At 33.2% G+C, this 20,017-nt stretch overlaps 9 protein-coding genes across 9 annotated transcripts; 4 read left to right on the top strand and 5 right to left on the bottom strand.

Annotated features, from left to right (window-relative positions):
- Nucleotides 1–2,197: 2,197 nt before the first annotated feature.
- Nucleotides 2,198–2,853, top strand: BOL1 (Bol1p; the record flags this gene model as incomplete). Its single annotated transcript, XM_011277193.1, has 3 exons — nt 2,198–2,222; nt 2,301–2,310; nt 2,475–2,853. 3 exons carry the CDS (start codon nt 2,198–2,200, stop codon nt 2,851–2,853), a joined length of 414 nt encoding a protein of 137 aa, XP_011275495.1.
- A 53-nt stretch (nt 2,854–2,906) lies between these two features.
- Nucleotides 2,907–3,431, bottom strand: GCV3 (glycine decarboxylase subunit H; the record flags this gene model as incomplete). Its single annotated transcript, XM_011277192.1, has 1 exon — nt 2,907–3,431. One exon carries the CDS (start codon nt 3,429–3,431, stop codon nt 2,907–2,909), a length of 525 nt encoding a protein of 174 aa, XP_011275494.1.
- An 888-nt stretch (nt 3,432–4,319) lies between these two features.
- Nucleotides 4,320–5,867, bottom strand: BN7_2133 (Pantothenate transporter; the record flags this gene model as incomplete). The annotated part of the gene is made up of 1 exon (XM_011277191.1): nt 4,320–5,867. One exon carries the CDS (start codon nt 5,865–5,867, stop codon nt 4,320–4,322), a length of 1,548 nt encoding a protein of 515 aa, XP_011275493.1.
- Nucleotides 5,868–6,624: 757 nt separating this feature from the next.
- Nucleotides 6,625–7,086, bottom strand: BN7_2132 (SRPBCC domain-containing protein; the record flags this gene model as incomplete). Its single annotated transcript, XM_011277190.1, has 1 exon — nt 6,625–7,086. The coding sequence occupies one exon, from the start codon at nt 7,084–7,086 to the stop codon at nt 6,625–6,627; it is 462 nt and encodes a 153-aa protein (XP_011275492.1).
- A 1,249-nt stretch (nt 7,087–8,335) lies between these two features.
- BN7_2131 (Y+L amino acid transporter) lies at nt 8,336–10,132 on the top strand (the record flags this gene model as incomplete). The annotated part of the gene is made up of 1 exon (XM_011277189.1): nt 8,336–10,132. One exon carries the CDS (start codon nt 8,336–8,338, stop codon nt 10,130–10,132), a length of 1,797 nt encoding a protein of 598 aa, XP_011275491.1.
- A 643-nt stretch (nt 10,133–10,775) lies between these two features.
- BN7_2130 (Y+L amino acid transporter) lies at nt 10,776–12,575 on the top strand (the record flags this gene model as incomplete). The annotated part of the gene is made up of 1 exon (XM_011277188.1): nt 10,776–12,575. The coding sequence occupies one exon, from the start codon at nt 10,776–10,778 to the stop codon at nt 12,573–12,575; it is 1,800 nt and encodes a 599-aa protein (XP_011275490.1).
- A 565-nt stretch (nt 12,576–13,140) lies between these two features.
- BN7_2129 (uncharacterized protein) lies at nt 13,141–13,368 on the top strand (the record flags this gene model as incomplete). The annotated part of the gene is made up of 1 exon (XM_011277187.1): nt 13,141–13,368. One exon carries the CDS (start codon nt 13,141–13,143, stop codon nt 13,366–13,368), a length of 228 nt encoding a protein of 75 aa, XP_011275489.1.
- Nucleotides 13,369–14,009: 641 nt separating this feature from the next.
- ADH2 (zinc-dependent alcohol dehydrogenase) lies at nt 14,010–15,125 on the bottom strand (the record flags this gene model as incomplete). Its single annotated transcript, XM_011277186.1, has 1 exon — nt 14,010–15,125. One exon carries the CDS (start codon nt 15,123–15,125, stop codon nt 14,010–14,012), a length of 1,116 nt encoding a protein of 371 aa, XP_011275488.1.
- A 1,756-nt stretch (nt 15,126–16,881) lies between these two features.
- Nucleotides 16,882–17,929, bottom strand: ADH1 (zinc-dependent alcohol dehydrogenase; the record flags this gene model as incomplete). The annotated part of the gene is made up of 2 exons (XM_011277185.1): nt 16,882–17,573; nt 17,662–17,929. 2 exons carry the CDS (start codon nt 17,927–17,929, stop codon nt 16,882–16,884), a joined length of 960 nt encoding a protein of 319 aa, XP_011275487.1.
- Nucleotides 17,930–20,017: the final 2,088 nt, after the last annotated feature.

The following is a 20,017-nucleotide window of genomic DNA, read 5'->3' as shown; positions in this document are numbered from 1 at the left end:
AAATTATCGAGTTTTAAAACGGGACACAAAACCCATGAAATCTTGGTTCGGACAGGACATTTTGGGTATTTATTTTTTGCCTAAATCACCAAAATGTCCCTAAAATTCATGAAACATAAAAGATTATGTTCTTATAATTACCATCAAGATGTCTATTTTTACCTAGTAATTGAGCTATTTATTTATTTACAATTACTATATAGCCATCAATTAATTAACAAAGCACATGCTACGTAAGTATGATACTTTGATTCTCAATTTTACCCGGTATGAAAATTTTACTTAAAATTCCCTCGATCGATCCAATCATGAACATCTTGAATATCATTATTTGTAGTACGAGTATACAACAGATGGTTCAACAATCAAAAGATATACGCCCTTTAAAGGCTAAAGTTTAAAATGACAAGATAAACAGGTCATTTGATTAATGATTAACTGCATAAATTGACGCGTTTTTCGCTCATATATCCCGTGTCTATTCTTTGACTCTTCAATCTCGATTTTAATTGGCTGTGATAAGCCTGTTTTTTTGGTACAGGAAGTTGAAAAACCGCCAAACCGCCAAACCGCCAAACTTCCAAAGGGCAAAAAGAAATTAGAAACGAAACTGCGTAGCGTACGCTGAGTCTGGCCATTTGAGATAACAAATGTGTCAATTAGATTATCAAGTTTGACTCATGATAATTTTATGAATTATTGTTTGTCTGTTGTATATTGTTATATTGTTACTGTCCTATTGTATGCCTTGAATATATCACATTTGTACACCATGATGAATTATCACAGAGTATATGACGTTTGATTGCCTAGTTCTATAACAACTTATCCATTTATCCAAGCAAGCAATAGTGCAATTACACTAAATTATACGATATTACTCCATTTCAAAACATAAACATAAATTAAATTACATAAAATATCTTCATCTAAACTTAATTATTACAGCTTTTAATGAAGATTATACCGCTGTTGTGCTAAAAAAAACAAGTAATTCTTTAAAGTTAAAATTTCATAAGGAAACAAAATGATTGGATTGATAAATGATAAATGATGGGGTAATGAGTTATTTATGTAATTCCAAATTACTCCATATTAAATTCTATTCTTTGGTCTTTTTCTTTTATATCATAATTCATGTAAAATGAACAACAATTGGTACAATAATAACAATTAATAATATAATAACAACTGCAACAAGACAAAATCTCATCTTCATATCTTTTAACCACATTTGTTTTCTAACTCTATTAGCACCTCTTCTAAATCCTTGTGCTGATACTGATAAATCATCTGCTTTATTTTCAATTGAACTTAAATTATTACCACTATATAAAACAAATTTGTTAATATATTTGATCCATTACATAATTATGAATTATACTTACCGTTGTGCAACTTTATCAATATTTTCTCTCATAATACCCACGGTATCATCAATTTCCTTATAACTTTAGTTAGTAATAATAAACAAAAGTATTAAATTGACATATTCACATACCGATTGTAATGCCGCTGTTCTTGAATTTGAATTTGTATTTGATTCTCCAGATGGAATATAAGGATCATAAGGTTGTGCAGAAGACATTTTGAATATATGTTATTTTATTTGATTGGGTTGTTTGATTTGGTTAATTTTTTGTCTTTTGATGACTTTGTATATATAAATAAATTTGAATTGATCTGATCTGATCTTTATTATGTATGAATTTAGGGGCGGTTAAACTTGAAAGAGTCCAATAAGAAATTAAACCACGTAAAACAAATGAAATATTAAATTGTTGATATTTTATAACTTTTAGTCTCAATAATTAAATCCTTTTAAATGATTCCAATTGAAAACTAGTATTAAATTGATCAATGTTCAATGATTATATTTGATAATTCCATCTTTTTGTTATAAATAAACCAGTTTTTTTTTGGTTTCGTGGTTTCTTCACACGCTGGAAAGAAACAATTCGCGGGAAGAAATGCTGTGCTTACCGGGTTCAAGGGTTCAAGATTTTATTAAAACTTGGTTTATTTTGGGTAATTAATCTAGTTAATTTATAGTGAAAGGGATAATAATACTCTTCTTATGAGATTATATGCTCTTCTACTGCTTTTTTTTACCAAATTTACACTAGAATGCACATCCATATTGCTTCCATTTCCACCGATATCTTCATAGGACCATTCGCGACTATTTGACTGAATTATGGGGCAAAGCAAATCTAGACAAAGTACAGAAATCTGAGGCCCTGTAATAAACATTGAGATTATGTATATTCACTTTTAGTATACTAATGGTTTATAAATAGACTTGAATAGGTATACGACTATATGATATATATCAAGTCAATACAAGTAATAATTGGAACTTTAAGTATTCTCCTATCATCACAGCTTAATGTAAGGAAAATTTTGACATCTTGAAAAATATCGGAAATATTCGATTTCAAATCTCCCTCCATCATTATTGATTAAGTCAACAGTTCTATTCCAAAACCTTCTTCATCCCATCATTCAATGCTTAGACCATTAGCCACTAGAATAAGAACATTTGCAACTAAAATGACTACACCAGGACCAATAGAAGAAGTAATTACTTCAAAACTTCAAAAAGAATTTAATCCAATTTCTTTAAAAATTAGAAATGATTCACATAAACATGCTCATCATAGAGCTATGGATGATGTTACAAATAGAACTGAATCTCATTTCCATATTGATATTGTTAGTGAGAAATTTCAAGGGAAAAATCAACCTTCAAGACATAGATTAATTTATAGTTTATTAAAAGATGAAATTGATAATAAAGGTGTACATGCTATACAAATGAAAACTAAAACTCCTGAAGAAGTGAACAAATAAGTTTACGTTAAATACATATATTTATTGAAATTACAGATACATAATTATATTGCTTAAGCATCTTGTTTTAAAGATTCTTCATATTCTTGTTCATTTTGTAATTCTTTTAATTGTTCAGCATCTTCAACTTTAACTTGAACAATCCAACCATCACCTAATGGATCACTATTAACTAATGGAGCATTATCATTTAATTGTTCATTAATTGCAATGACTTCACCTGAAATTGGGGCAAAAATATCATTTGATGATTTAACACTTTCAATTGATCCAATAACATCACCTTGATCAATTTTATCACCAATTTCTGGTAATTCAACAAATGTAACATCACCAATTGCATCTGATGCATATTTTGTAATACCTATGAAAGCTGTTTGATCTGGATGTGCTGCAACGTATTCATGATCTTCTGTAAATCTTAAATCAATTGGACCTTTGGAATATGTATTGATTAATGATTCTTTATTAAATTTACCAATTAATGATGATTGATATCTAAATGATAATTTTAATGTATTATTTAACATTAATCTTGAAGTTGCTGATGAGGATCTTAATAAACTTCTGGAAAACATTGTTGATGAATTGTATATATATTTCTGATGTAACTTGAATCTTATTGATAAATAATATAAATAATTAATTTCAGCTATACTAGTTATCAATTATGGATCTAATAAATTTTTTGGAGAAATCCCTTTATATAAAATATTCATTCGGCCTGTAAAAAAAAGCTGCTGTTGACCGAGTCGAAGATCTCAAACCTTGACTCCGTTTCGCGATCCAACGAAAAAATTCATGTGTCAAAAAAAATCAAGCAACAAACGCGAAAAATGAACAATCTTCAAATCTTTAAACATGAATAAAATAACATCCAGTTAAGTTTAACGCTAAATTAGTATACAGAACTGCTCCAAATTTATCAAAGTCTTCATTCAAGTAGTTAAAAATTTGACATTTCAACAAAAAAATAAACTTGGACGAGTCCGGAGTCGAACCGGAGACCTCTCCCATGCTAAGGGAGCGCGCTACCAACTACGCCACACGCCCGTCCAGTTGTCCATTTTGAGGCGCCGAAACATTAATATACCATACATTTTGAATGTTACCCGCAGTTTTGCGTGCGTAAACCGATAATATATAGGTACCATTATTGTTTAAAGTTACAACTTTGTCCTTCATATTTTATCACTTTTGGTTTGAGAAAATGATTCAAAATTGGCGTGATACGAATTTTTACTCATAAAATCATATAATGTCTACTTTCAAAGACACAAATATAACTACATTATTGTTAGAATTACGACACAATATATAGGTATACATATGTTGGCGTTAACTACTTTCTACCTTCATCTTTGACTACAACGATAATATCAAACGAATTTACTGATCAATCAAAGTTATGCTTTTGATTAAATTTGAAGTATAAATCAACATGAGATCATACAATATGATCTTAATTAAGATGTTTTACCCTTTGGATCTTCAACGATTTCAATTACCTCAACTGGTAAATCTAATGATGAATTTTCTCTATATTCTTCCTCCTCTGAGTATTCATCATCTGTGACAACATCATCTTCAGCTTTAACAGTAGATCCTAGCTTGGCTTTATCCCTTGCTTCTAAGAAATCAGAGAGAATAAATAAAATACCCATTAATAACGAAAAAGCCAAAGCCGCAGGATAACCAATCTTCCATCTTGGAGCTTCCCGATCACCTTCTTTCTCAGCCGTTGGAAACAATCCCAAAGGTGCCCATGTATAAACAAACATTGCAGAGCTCATAGTGAAAGCCATAACAATAGCCTTCTGTTCCTGGTCGTGTCTTAATACTCTGTTTATTGTAGAGAATAAAACTGGTGATCCTGCACCTATAAGACCTGCAATATAAAAAGCAAAAAACACAGCAGGTACTGGAACATTATAAATAGTCATAATCAATGTAAATATGGCATTTCCAGCAACATTTAGTAATATGTAAGGTTTCCAAGGTGATATAACAGCAGCACTTGTAGTGCCTAAAAATGAAGTAACTGCATTTATAATATTTTGTACTGTTGGATAAATATTAATTTGGGCCACTGAATACTTATTTTGTGCTTTCAACCATAGTGAGAAATAAAGAGTTGGATACCATGCAATCAACATTGAAATATAAGATAAACTAAAAACATAAATCTTCCAATCTGTGAATGTCGTTTTAACCTTTTGAAATGTGATATTGTCAGCTTTCTCCACTTTATATCTGATTCTTCTCTTATTTGCTAAAGTATATTCTTCAGTTGATAACCACCAAGGCTTAGGAGACTCTGGTAAACCAGGAAAAAATATAAACCCAGCAATTGCAACTGGAATTGTGATTATACCATCAATAATAAATAACCATTGCCATCCTTTATAACCATAAACCCCACTTAAATTTTTATAAGCTGCAACTTGTAAATATGAATTAACAATACGACCTAAAGAAGTACTAGCAAAGAAAACACTTGTTCTACTCCATAACTCTGCCTTATTACCTCTAAACCCTTTAGTTCCATACCATTTTCCTAAAACATAGTGAACGCAAACGTAGTTAGGCCCATCAAAGAATCCAACGAGAAATCTTAATAAATAAAGATGATGAATATTTTTTACTTGACTTTGTAAGATGGTCAATAAACCAAATGCAAATTGCATGGAAGGAACAACATAAGGAGCAAATCTAGCCCTTGAACTTAATAATACCATAGGTATCTGGGCTGTAACGACTGCCATTTGATAAGCAATGTTTAACCAGTTTAGCTCATTCCCATAAAGGTTTAAATCTTCTTTCATTCCTGATACAAATGCTGAACTAATGTTTGCACTATCAAGATTTGCTGCAAATGTTGCAACACAACAATAGGCCAAAATTGAAATATCTAGTTTGAAAAGCAACTTTCTTTCAAAAAGTTCATAGTTTTTGGGATACCATACAAATAATGAGCGTAACCATTGAACAAATTTATTGGATGTCATCACCATTTTTGGAGTTTTGGTATACCAGTCTCAAAGCCAAGTCCATTGTTATCTTTCGTTTTAAAAAGAGTAACGAGCAGTAGCATTTATTCAGTATTTTATACTAGATCCATACCTATAAACGTTTGCCCTATAGTTTGACTGTGACTTTCACCCACAATGTGTAAAATAATACACAGTTCGGCAGCTATACCAACTTGAGAAAAAATGATCACAATATTAGCTCGATATAGACCAGCTGATATTTAAATTAACAGTAGTTTGTAACATCATCAACTCGCTTATTTGAATGACTTTAGCTTACAGCAACTTTCTGAATCACTATTGCCATTATAGGTACGGCTCATTTGACATTTGGGTTATATGGAACTAAAAATTAGTTGATTAAATATATTTCGATTAACAAAATTCATGAGATTTTCGCGCTATACAACTTACGCCAAATTTTCTTGATGAGAAGGTACCTGAAGTTTGCACATATTGATTTACTAATATAAAGTCGATATGATCCGTCTTAATCAGCTGCGAAGTGCTATTTCACACCTATATCGTACTTCCTCAAGTTGAGAGTTTGAATTCATAATATCATCATAAGTATAATACAATATGCAGCATGTCGGTATCAATTAATAACATGAAGATTATAGAAAACCAAAATTTAGCATATATTCGAAAGCACATAATATTAACTAATCAACTTATAACAAAAATAATTCCTGCATAAATACAATTCAGAAACAAAAACGATCCCCAGCTGTTAATCTTATGAAGTTTCAGCTCTTGATTTGATAGCTTCATTAAATCTTTGGAAATTCTTTTCAGTCTTATCTTTAATAAAGTACAACAATGGATATTTCAAAGCACCGGCAAATTGTTCAGAATGAACCAATTCAGTCTTGTTGGAATCACCTTGTACTGGATTGAATTCAAATTTGTGAGAACCTTCAAAGATATATGAGCTTAAAAGAACACCTTTCCATGAGAATTCAGTGGCCGAATTTGTCAATATAACTGGTTGAAGTTTTGTAATAGATGTACCTTCTTGCTCAAATGATAAACCAACATTTAAATTATCACCAGGATTGATGCTATTATCTTTAACAGGTTCAATTGATTGAATAAAAGCTGACCATTCTTTATATGTAGAGAAATCCAAAAAGACTTCACGAACTTTTTCAGGTGAAGCATTGATTATAATTGAGGTATTGATTGAGTAGTTTGACATTCTGATAACACGCGTACTTGGAATTAAAGGTGCCGAAGTTCAAATTATACCTCAAAGCCAAGTTCTGCATGGAAATCTTTATCAATTTATAGGGAAACTTATCATCATGCAATAACGTTATAAAATTATCAATTAATTTTGTAGTTATGTAATCAGAAGATCATTTATGCAGATCATTTATTCTATCGGCCGAACCATTTAATTTTATACACGCGCGCATATTATATAATTATGGTGAAGTTTGGATCAGGAAGATATATAAGAGTTGAATAGTGAAGATATCTGTATCTATTTAACTACTAGGCTAATATTATTAGTTATATATGGTGGTGAACTCAAAATATATGCAGCTCGATATTATTTATCAGTATTGGGTTTCTAGTACAAGTAATGCCCAATATTAGTAGGAGATGAGTGAATATGAGTGATATAGGTACCGCGACGTATAACGTCTATTAACTACGTCGTACTGCTCTGTAGAGTTGTACAGAATTGTAAATGTATCATGAATATATTGTGACATACGTCTATCAGTAATTATATACTTTTGACACAATTTCCACTGGCCGTCTTCTGTGAAGTTTGAATTACCACTTCTTCATTTCTTTAGCTGATTACATACTTTCGTACTTCCACAAAAGACGTGATACTTGTATAGTTACTTACCTTCAACGGCCCCTGATTTAATGCCGTATTCAAAAGTCTTAGCACAACGGTTTCTAAAATATAATCGTAATGCCTTCTGCTCTTTCCTTGACGGAATTTCTAAATTGACAACCAAAACTCCCAATTTAACCACAATTTTATGTGCGCGCTTCCATGAAAACAGTCAAAAATTACATCAACACGTCAACAAAGAACAATAAGATATTAAGGGTTCAAAGCAAAAGGGTTTTTATTTTCACTAGAGGGGAATATCCAGAGTTGATCAGCTCCACTGTATACCTATCAAGTTCTGTCAAAATAGATTATTAATCCGGACTCTTATGATGATTGTGGGTAGTATTGTGTTGCGGTAATTGTGGTGAAGATTGGCCACACTTTCTTATTGTGGATACTCAAAGAGTAAAACAGTAGAACCAGACTAACAGTAACTGTTTTCAAGAAGCCATAGAATCAAGAAAAGAAATGTCAAATTAGATGAGCTGAATATTTTTACGATGATGGTTTTTGATATAAAAAAGCGGTTGAATCCTTAAGTTATACGTTGATTATTGTTGGATAAAGTATAAACATACCACAGTCAAATATGTCATTTTTGTCTAAACACTTATCAAAATTGACAGTTAGCTCACAGGAGCAAGATACTGAATTATATGACGTGAAGGAAAACCATCTACAGACTGTTGAATCCGGTGATGAAACTTCAGAATCAGAAATTCAAGTTAATGAAAATGGTGCTCCAATAGAGAAAAATAATCCATTGGGTTATAACGTTGGTTATAGCTCACTTGTATATTTGGTTGTCTCTGGTATCATTGGTACAGGTATTTTCTCAACACCAGGTACTATTTTAAAACAAATTGGGTCAGTTGGTGGTTCGTATATTCTTTGGGTTGTTGGTGCTATCATTGCGATTCAAAAAGTGTTGATTTATATTGAATTCTCAGTTACTATGCCAAATAGATCAGGTGGTGATACTGCATATTTAGAACAAGCTTATCCAAGACCAATTTTCTTAATTCCAAGTGTTTACGCTGCTGTTAATATTGTGTTATCATTTTTGAATAGTTCTGCTGTTGCATTTGGTCAATATATTTTAAAAGCGGCTGAAGTTGAGCCTACTACATGGCGTCAAAGAGGTATCGGTGTTGGTATTTTAACTTTTACATGTGTCTTATCTGCATTGAGTACTAAATGGTCACTTAGATTATCAAATTGGTTAGGTCATGCTAAAATCATAACTTTATTATTCATCTCAATCACAGGGTTTGTTGTTTTAGGTGGTGGTACAAGTGTTGAAAATCCAACTGCTAACTTCAAAAATGCAATGCAAGGTGCTACATCAAGTCCAAATAGTATTGCAAATTCTATTATCAAAATTTCTTTCGCTTATGGTGGTACAGGTTATGCTTTTGGTGTTGTTTCCGAATTGAAGCCTGAAAGACGTTATACTGGTTACACAAGAGTTGTTCCAATTACATTTTTCGTTATTTTTGTGTTGTATATTACAACTGTTACAGCTTTCTATGCTGGTGGTGGTACATTAGATGAAATAAAAGGTTCAGGTGTCTTAACAGCTTCTTTATTCTTTGATAATGTCTTCAAAACTAAAGCTGCTACAAAAGCATTAAGTGTTTTGGTTGCCCTATCAGCATTTGGTCATTTAATTCCAGCTGTTGTTTCTCATTCAAGATCTTTAAGAGAATGTGGTCGTCAAGGTGTTCTACCTTTTAGAAGTTTCTGGGTTTCAACTAAACCATTCAATACCCCATTGGGTCCAATTTTTGTAACATGGTTAGTCAATACAGTCGTTATGATTGCTCCACCAGCTGGTGATGCTTATAATTTCATTGTTGATATTGGTTCATATGCTGGTTACTTCTTTGATTTTTTAATGGCTTTAGGTTTACTAAGAGTTAGAAAACAAAGAAAAGCACTTGGTTTACCACCTGCAAAATTCAGAGTTCCATTGGTGTTTATTATTATTCAAATGTTATTCCAAGTCTTTGTCATCATTATGCCATTAGTCCCACCAAAAGCAAAAGATGGATCAATCGATTTAAATGGTGGTGATGTTAGTTTCTTCTATGCAACATATTGTGTGGTTGCCGTTGGTTTACTATCATTCTGTGTTCTCTACTATGTTGTATGGCATTTCGTTATTCCAAATTTGAAAGGTTATAGACATAGAGTTGATCGTTATGAATTGAAAAATGGTGAATTGGGTAATCGTGTTATTAAAGTTCCAGTAGAAGAATTGGAAGAATGGGATAGAGCCCATGGTCATAATGTAAAGCTTAATGCTCCATTAGATACAAATTTGGAAACTATTGAAGTTATTCCAGATGGAAAAAGTAATGATTTGAGACATAGAGATGTGTAATTTAATATGTTTTGTTGTAATATCATGCATATAATGATTTTGATTTTGGGTAATACGAACAGACTGTAGCTGTTTTACAAGTAACGATCTTCAAGCATTGTGCTATTTCAGTATATGAGCTTGATACTGAACTGAACTAAAATGGTTGTCGCGCTCTTGCTGCAAAATATAAAATTGAAGTTCAAAACATCTACAAACAACAACATCAACAACCGAGACCCACTGGACATATTTCAAGCAAACATGATACTTTCAGGTTCATGAGCTACTGATGATAGATTGATTGATTGATTGATATGCTGCCTCCTGTGGACCACCGATCTTTCAAGATGCTGACATTGGTTCGATAAAAATTAGAATGTTCATAATTGGCCACAGTTTAGTTGTATTGTGGAGTTATTCTTTATCTTGGTGTTTCTGATCTCCAATATGGGTTTTCATCCAATACACAAGGGCTTAATATGTGAGCCTCAGAAATTCTGAGATACTATAGCTGCTGCTTTATTCTGACGTTATGGCTAGATGATAAGACGTGTGTTCTTGGTAATAAGATTTCAAAATTGGACCCTGAATTTTTATATAAACCTGATTATGTCTATCTATGGCTTTCCAGAATGTTGATTTTTAACCAGACCTACACATCATGGTATCTTTAACAAAGAAAATATCAAGTCTTACTTCCAGGTCTGGAGATTCAGATATTGAAGTTCACGATATAAAAAATAATTACTTAGAAACTGTTGAATCTGGAGATGAAACCTCAGAATCCGAAATTCAAGTGAATGAAAATGGTGCACCAGTTGAAAAAGTCAATCCGTTAGGTTACAACATTGGTTATGCCTCGCTGATTTATCTTGTGGTATCTGGTGTTATTGGTACTGGTATTTTCTCAACACCCGGCACTATTTTGAAGCAAATTGGGTCTATTGGTGGTGCATATATTCTCTGGGTAGTTGGTGCTATCATAGCTACATTAAGAATCCTGATTTATATTGAATTTTCAGTTACTATGCCAAATAGATCCGGTGGTGATACTGCTTACTTAGAACAAGCCTATCCAAGACCACTTTTCTTGATCCCAAGTGTTTATGCAGCTGTCAACGTTATTTTATCATTTTTAAATAGTTCTGCAATTGCTTTTGCTCAGTATATTTTGAAAGCAGCTGATGTTGAAGTAACTACATGGCGCCAAAGAGGTCTCGGGCTTGGAATTCTGACCTTCACTTGTGTCTTATCAGCTGTTAGTACTAAATGGTCTTTAAAATTATCAAATGGTCTTGGTCATGCTAAGATTATAACACTATTATTCATCTCAATTACTGGCTTTGTTGTTTTAGCTGGTGGCACAAGCGTCAAAAATCCAACGGCTAATTTCCATAATGCAATGGATGGTGCTACACATGATCCAAACTCAATTGCTAATTCAATCATCAAGATATCTTTTTCATATGGTGGTACAGGTTATGCTTTCAATGTTGTCTCTGAACTTAAAGCCAACAGACGTTATACTGGCTACACAAGAGTTGTTCCAATTACGTTTTTTTTCATTTTCTTATTATACATTATGACAGTCACAGCTTTCTATTCTGGTGGTGGTACATTAGATGAGATTAAAAATTCTGGTGTTTTAACTGCTTCCTTATTTTTCGAAAATGTTTTCAAGACTAAAGCTGCTACAAAAGCATTGAGTGTTTTGGTTGCCCTATCAGCATTTGGTCATTTAATTCCAGCTGTTATTTCTCATTCGAGATCTTTAAGAGAATGTGGACGTCAAGGTGTTCTACCTTTTAAAAGTTTTTGGGTCTCTACTAAACCATTTGGTACCCCATTGGGGCCAATCCTGGTAACCTGGATAGTTAATACTATTGTAATGTTAGCTCCACCTGCTGGTGATGCGTATAATTTTGTGATTGATTTAGGATCTTATACTGGGCATGTCTTTGAAATTTTATTAGCAATCGGTCTTTTAAGAGTTAGAAAGCAAAGAAAAGATCTAGGTTTACCACCTGTGAAGTTCAGAGCTCCTTTAGTCATTATAATTATACAACTTTTATTCCAAGTATTTGTCATCATTATGCCACTGGTTCCACCAAAAGCCAAAGATGGATCAATCAATTTGAATGGTGGTGATGTCAGTTTCTTCTATGCTACATATTGTGTTGTATCTGTTTCATTGTTGTCATTATGTGTTCTTTATTATATTGTTTGGCAATTTATTATTCCTCATTTCAAAGGTTATAGACATAGGGTTGACCGCTATAAACTGGAGAATGGAGAATTAGGTAACAGGGTTGTGAAAATACCAGTAGGTGAATTAGAAGAATGGGATAATGTACATGGTAAATCCGTCAAGCTCAATGATTTAGGTAAACAGGCCGTTAAACGTGTTGATATAGTCACCGATGAGCAGTCTAAAGATAGCCTGAGACATAGAGATGTTTAACTCAAATTGAATAAAATACCAAAGTATAATCAAAATCTACATGTATGGGTAAGACTAGTTCTGATCTAGTTATTGTACCTCTTTAGTTTTTTAAGACGCTCGCTTTATACCAGGTACTCAAAATCAAGGTTTTACAATATTGGAGGAAATTGATGAAGAATCAAAAACAGATGTTATATATCAGATAATCAGCCTGAAATCATTGAACAAGATATTGAGCTTGAGAATAAAGATATTTGGCGCTAACCGCTCATTGTAAAGCATTATATGTTTGGTTTTTCTGTTTTCGGGATCTTTGGTGCAATCTGTAAATTTTCCTATTGTGGTCAGACATCTGACACAAAAACACATATTAGTGTCACAAGGCGAAACATTCAAACTTTTCAGATCTGGGCTTCTTCAAAATAGAGGTTAATTAACGTTAAGCTATCTGGTAGATGAGGAAGAATTAAAAGCTCAAAACCCATCATCAACATCTGCTGCTGCTGCTTTTTTCCTTTGTGTCATCATCTTCATCATCAAGTATACCACGTTTCAAAATCATAAGAAAAATACATACTAAGAAATGGGAAATACACCAAGTCGCCCATCACCAATCACAATTGATCCTGAATCAAACGTACAAACGGATGGTCTTGATAGCTTTGATTATGATTTAGAGCATGGCTCCCATCTAAGTTTTGATAATGAAAATAGTTATCTTTCAAGAATCACAACAAAGTTTCATCATGCCTTGAGTTTCAACTATAAAAAGGAAAAGGAAAGGTATATTGAAAGTGCACATCTTGTTTGACAGAGCTAGTTTTATTCGTGTTAATAGAAGCTTTGACTTTATCTTTTGAAAAGATTTATACCAATCTTATTGCTCTGTGTGGTTTTATTTGTTGTTTAGTTGCTTGGCTATGTCTAAATTATGCTGCTGGTCTGTTGATAGTTGTCTCTTTCTCTCTTAACTAACATTACACCATTAATTTATGTCTTGTGCTGCTTTTTGTCGCTTTTGTGTTTTATTTTCTTTGATCTATCAATATTTCAGGAGCTTTTTACTATTACAATAAATACTGAACTCTTGAACATACATAAATATACAGTGATTTATGCAATTTATTATAAGAGACAATTTTCAATTATAAATACTATTATAACGACGTTAGGATCACCGTTAATGTTATAGCAAGCTGGACTGATAGAATTGCAAGCTTTGTTTTCATTTTGTGAATAAAATTATCGAACACAGACTCAAGGATAACACCATCATAAATTATAACACAATAGAAAAAATAATCACAGGGAATAGGTTCTACAATCAACAGATTATTCAATGTTTAAATCATTCATTCAGAGTCATACGTGAATATAAAATATAATATAAAATTCTTTTAAAATTCTTTTAAATACATAGGAAACCTGTCCCCATTTACTATAACTTCAAATCTAGTTTGCAGTGTCAACAACGTAACGACCAACAATTTTACCTTGTTCCATTAATTCGAAAACTTCTGGTAATTTAGATAAACCAACAACTTGGATTGGAGATTTGACTAAACCTCTGGTGAAGAAATCAATAGCTTCTCTGGTATCAGCTCTGTTCCCGACATATGAACCAATAATGTTGATAGATTTAACAACGTGTGAGAAAACTTCTGATTTACAAACAGCACCGGCTGGTAAACCAACTAAGACAACTTTACCAGTTGGTCTAACGTATTCAGTTGATTGAGAAATAGCAGCTTCAGCAACAGAAACGTTGATAACACCATGTGGACCACCTTGAGTAGCATTTTGGATAGCTTCAACAACATTTTTTTCTTTAGTGAAATCAATGAAAACTTCACCACCTAATGAAGTGAATAAATCTTTTTTAGCTTCACCACCATCAATACCTAAGACTCTTAAACCCATAGCTTTAGCATATTGAACAGCTAATGAACCTAAACCACCACCAGCACCTGAGATAGCAACCCATTGACCAGCTTTTAAGTTTGCAGATTTTAAAGCTTTGTAAACGGTAACACCGGCACATAAGATTGGTGCAACTTGAGCTAAATCAGTACCTTTTGGAATTTGAGCAGCTTGAACAGCGTCAGCAGTAGCATATTGTTGGAAAGAACCATCATGAGTATAACCTGATAAATCAGCGTGAGCACAATTTGATTCGAATGAGTTTTCACATAATTCACATGATTGACATGAACCATTTAACCATTTAATACCAGCGTAATCACCAATTTCAAAGTTTTTAACTTCTTCACCTTTGGCAACAACAATACCAGCACCTTCATGACCACCAACTAATGGTAATTTAACTGGTAATGGCCAATCACCTTTCCAAGCGTGTAAATCAGTATGACAAACACCTGAATATTTAACATTGACTAAAATTTCAGTTGGTTTTGGTTTTGGAACTGGGATATCTTTATATTGTAATTCACCACCATTTTCGTAGAAAATAACACCCTTTTGAGTTTCTGGAATGGTTGTAGTGGCTAAAGTTCTAATGAAAGATCTTCTGTTGATTGGAGCAATTGATCTGTTTAATGTTCTAAGCATTATGAATGAATGATTTGAATGTCTTCAAGACTTGATGTCAAATTAAACAATTCACATAAATCTCAAATCATGGGAATCAAGGCTCTTTATATATAATTTCCATCAACACTCCTGGATTCTGGAGTTTATCTGGTTGGTCAATTGAATACAAGCATATGTATCTAAAATTCTGGGGGAAATTTCAAAATTCTCGGAGTCTATACACAAAGTGCATGATATCCATAAGTGAAAATGTGTAGGAGTCCTTAAAAGCCAATGATGATCTGCAGATAAATACTTTGAAGTTTGAACTATTTTCAAGGTTAGATGGTAAAAAATAAACCAATTATTTTAGGTGATGGATCGTTGTCATTCTCGTTAGTTTTTTTTACTTTTTGCAGTGAGTTTTAGGATCAGAAAACATGATTGAGGTATTACGTAGGGCTGAAAACTATGGTACTTTAGAGCTTGAACAAGATACGTCGTAGTGGATATGATGTGGGTGAACTAGGTACAAATTGTTCGGAGTTGAGAGCAGATGTTGTTAATTAGATGAATGATCAAGTTTGTGAGGATTGTTATAGGCCAGTTGAAGTTGTTGGTTTGCAGTTGACGGAGTTCGAGTGGAAGCTGGTAATTCTTTTTGCAGATGCAGGTTGATAATTAGCATTTGAAAATTGGCACTAGAGAATCAATTGTATTACAGAATTGGAAGGTGTAGGACCTAGGTTAGATTGATCTATGATATCAATTGAAGGTGTATAATAGAAGTTGTGTAATTACTAATTATAAACCATATATGTTTGACAGCTAGTAATCAGCTTCCTCAGGATCAATTGATACCGTTCGATCCTGTTTTACCGTGACATCTCATACAATTTTAAAGACACATCTCAAACTTCGATCTCGGTTCTTGGAAGTTAAAGCTGTCCAGTTGTTTGTTGTATGCGCATTTTAGCATCTTCTTTTGATTCAGCCTTGTGGTTTTTCCTTAAACTTTACAAATTGTTAGCTTGAATTGTTGCACCTTCGCTAAATTAGGGGCAATTGTGGGGCAGAAAATCTCCTTTCTAGCCTGGATAATTACACAGAGGGGCAATTTTAAAGGCCATCCAACCCTCTTTAAATAGGATGAACCACTTCTGGAGTTAAGAGCTAGTCTAATGCCTTGGTTTTTCCAGCTTTGTTTTTCCAAATCGATTGTAACAGAACCAGTTCAATTGACTTCAACTTGATACGTTAAATAGTATTACTATGTAGTTTTAAATAACCATATCTCATGGGAATCAGGATCTATCGGACTACGAACTAACAGGAGTCCTTCGCTTCAGAATTTTTGCGGGTTGAATATTTTAATTTTTCAGTGACGTTCAGTTTTTTCACAGCACTTTAATTTTTGGCACTCTTTGGAAATTCGGAGCTGTGGAAGATTTTCAATTCGGAGTTTAAATCCAACATCGGAGTTAGAGTCGCTTATGTCGGAGCTGACTCAGCGCACAACGGATTATAAGATCTATACTTTTGGCTAATTTAACTTTTGATTGTAGGGCTGAATTCAAGTTGAACTTCTTATTCTATGCATTGTGCAATACAAACCGTTTTCATCTTATCTACATCCTTGGTTAAATACGATCGATATCAATCTGAGATGTTATTAATTATATCAGCTAGTACATCAAGCTACAATTCGGAGTTTCAAAATAAATAACCAAGACATAAATTATCGTAAACACGTTTTAATAAAAGCAGGAATGAGAAGTATGAACGGTGAATGAACCTATTTAGAGGTATCAACAACATAACGACCCAAGATTTTGCCTTGTTGCATCAAATCATAAATTTTTGGTAATTCAGATAAACCAACAACTTTAATTGGAGCTTTAACTAAACCTCTGGTGAAGAAATCAATAGCTTCTCTAGTATCAGCTCTGTTACCAACATATGAACCTTTAATAGAAACTGATTTAACAACAGCACCAAAGACTTGAGCTTTAGCAACGGCACCAGCTGGTAAACCAACTAAAACAATAGTACCAGTTGGTCTAACATATTCAGTTGATTGTTCAATAGCTTTTTCAGAAACTGAAACGTTAATAACACCATGTGGACCACCATCAGTAGCTTTAATGATATCAGCAACAATATCTTTAGTTTTAGTGAAATCAATGTAAATTTCAGCACCTAAAGATTTAACTAATTCACCTTTATCATCACCACCATCAATAGCTAAAACTCTTAAACCTAAAGCTCTAGCATATTGGATAGCCAAAGTACCTAAACCACCACCAGCACCTGAGATGGCAACAAATTGACCAGCTTCTAAATCAGCAGTTTTTAAAGCTTTGTAAACAGTAACACCAGCACATAAGATTGGAGCAACTTCTGATAAATCAGTACCAGCTGGAATTTTAGCAGCTTGAACAGCATCAGCGGTAGCATATTGTTGGAATGAACCATCATGAGTATAACCTGATAAATCAGCCTTTTGACAGTTTGATTCAAATGATTTTTCACAGTATTCACAATGATTGACATGAACCATTTAACCATTTAATACCAGCATAATCACCAATTTCAAAATTGGTAACGTTAGCACCTTTAGCAACAACAACACCGGCACCTTCATGACCACCAACTAATGGTAATTTGGTTGGTAATGGCCAATCACCTTTCCAAGCGTGTAAATCAGTATGACAAACACCAGAGTATTTAACATTGATTAAAATTTCATTTGGTTTTGGGGTTGGGACTGGGATATCTTTGTATTGTAATTCACCACCATTTTCGTAGAAAACGACACCTTTTTGGGTTTCTGGGATAGACATTGTAATTATAATTGATTTGTATTAATCTTGTTCAAAGAACTTGATGAAGAAAAAACTATAAGCTAATGATCAATTGTTGTATTCAAGGGGGGTTTAAACTTTCTTTTATACCCATCTCGGAGGAATAAAGTTTGATTATGGAAAACAGAAATTGTTGAGAAAACTAAGACACATACGAATCAGGTGGTACAACAATTCACGTCGGAGTTCAAAATCAATTTCTACATGATTAGACCAAAATGGATTGTAACTTGCAGCTAATTTCATTCATACAAAGTTATTGTTGTTGGAACTTTCAATTGTTGTTAGACATTGGCAGGGTATATTATAGGGGATGAAGGATGAAGGATGAAGTTTGAATCAACGCGGATTAACAATTTAACAATACACTAGAGGCTCAATGAGAGTATAAGTTGAATACCATTAAAGCCAATTGGGAAAGGATCATACAGATTGATCCGTCTTTCATATGAATACCAGATCCGTGGAATCTCAATTTTGAGGTAGTTTAATACGTTATTCAGTAAATGACACTTTCGTAAAAAATGGAGTGCAGTAACTGACATCAACAACTGGTGATGTTTTTTCTTTCTTTTGCACTACAAACTCCAAATTAAAAGATCAATTTCCAAAGGTACAATGGAAGAATAAACTGCCAGATTTCAATTAAGGTTAGACTCCGAGAAGCCTTTACTATATTATAGGTTTCCACTTGACCTTCTTGTCTCCACAAACTTTGAGTGATCATATTGGTCTTTTTGTTCAGTGTCTATTAATCAAGTACACGTATATAGCTTTTAGTACACATGGTATTCGGAGTCCACACTGATGCAAGCACGTAAGCCATTCGCCTGATTAGCAGAGTACTTTATCAACACACATTCAATCAATTACATGGCTAGTGCCAATGGTACCACCAGAAGGATCAATGAATTGTGGGATGTTCATTGGTGAAGTCTGCAGTCAAGTTGGATCATTTCTCGGTATGCGCAGCAGAATCTGGTGATTTTTGAAAAATCCCAGCTAATTTTCCTATAGAAGAATAGGGAGTTCTTTGATCTGTTGATGACAATAGGAATGATTAAGTTTATACAGGTGAATTATCAGGTTTTATCAATGCTAGAATATTCGATCTACATGAATGAAGATTCGGAGCTGAAAGTTTTAGATATTGGTATTCATTGAGGCGCTAGTATATTTCAACATTTCAACACCCCCATAATATTCAACAGTAAACACCCAGTTAGAACACTCATTTAAACCAAGGAATGATTTATGTTATGGAGGTGGTAACCCTAAATCAATTTGATCTCATTATATCCAATTACAGCTGGTGTGAATTTTAAATCAAGATACCATCTGATGTTCTACCATTGAATTCACAACAGCTCATAATTCCAATCTAACAAGACTAGATTTCAGCCTTTCCATATCTAGATCCTCAACGTTCCTGAATAATAGTCGGTTAATGGTTCTAGTTTTGACATATTTTTAGATAAACAAACAGGTTTTTTATTATCAGTGCATGCATTTTAATTCATCGGATTCCACTAGCTGTTGAGTGTTGACAAAGGAAATTGCTATGAATTAATGGGACTCCGGTATTTGAAATACTACCAGTGAAACTCCGAATAGAATACTGGAGGTATCTATCTAACAATCTTTTTTGTGCTGAAGTTCAATCAAAAAAAGGTACCATGCAAGTCAGTGGTCACTGTCATTCGGTGTTCATTAAATGAGAATTGGAGTTAATTGAGTGCATTTGTTCCAGATTATTCTGGATCTTCATGGTTAAACCCAACAGACTTGAAGTTAAGAACCGTCAAGCTTAATTGCACTTGGTACGTATAATTCAAGAGTAATGAGAGATCTCGTGACCTTTGAATAAAGAAATCTGGAGAATCAGACTGTGTACTCAGTTTTAAGCTTTAAGGTTGACTGGTCATTGTATCTTGTACTACCTTCAATTGTTTCTTCTTCATATTGGGGGTTGCTTCAATATGATGTTAAATTGGGTGTGATAACAGCTTCTAACTTCAAGTACAATGTTCTAATCTACTTCTTGAGTGTTTTCAATGATGATTTGAA

Source organism: Wickerhamomyces ciferrii, contig 00049 (assembly GCF_000313485.1).
Source record: "Wickerhamomyces ciferrii WGS project CAIF00000000 data, strain NRRL Y-1031 F-60-10, contig 00049, whole genome shotgun sequence".
NCBI lineage: Eukaryota > Fungi > Ascomycota > Saccharomycetes > Phaffomycetales > Wickerhamomycetaceae > Hansenula > Hansenula ciferrii.
This window is presented reverse-complemented; position numbering and strand designations above follow the sequence as displayed.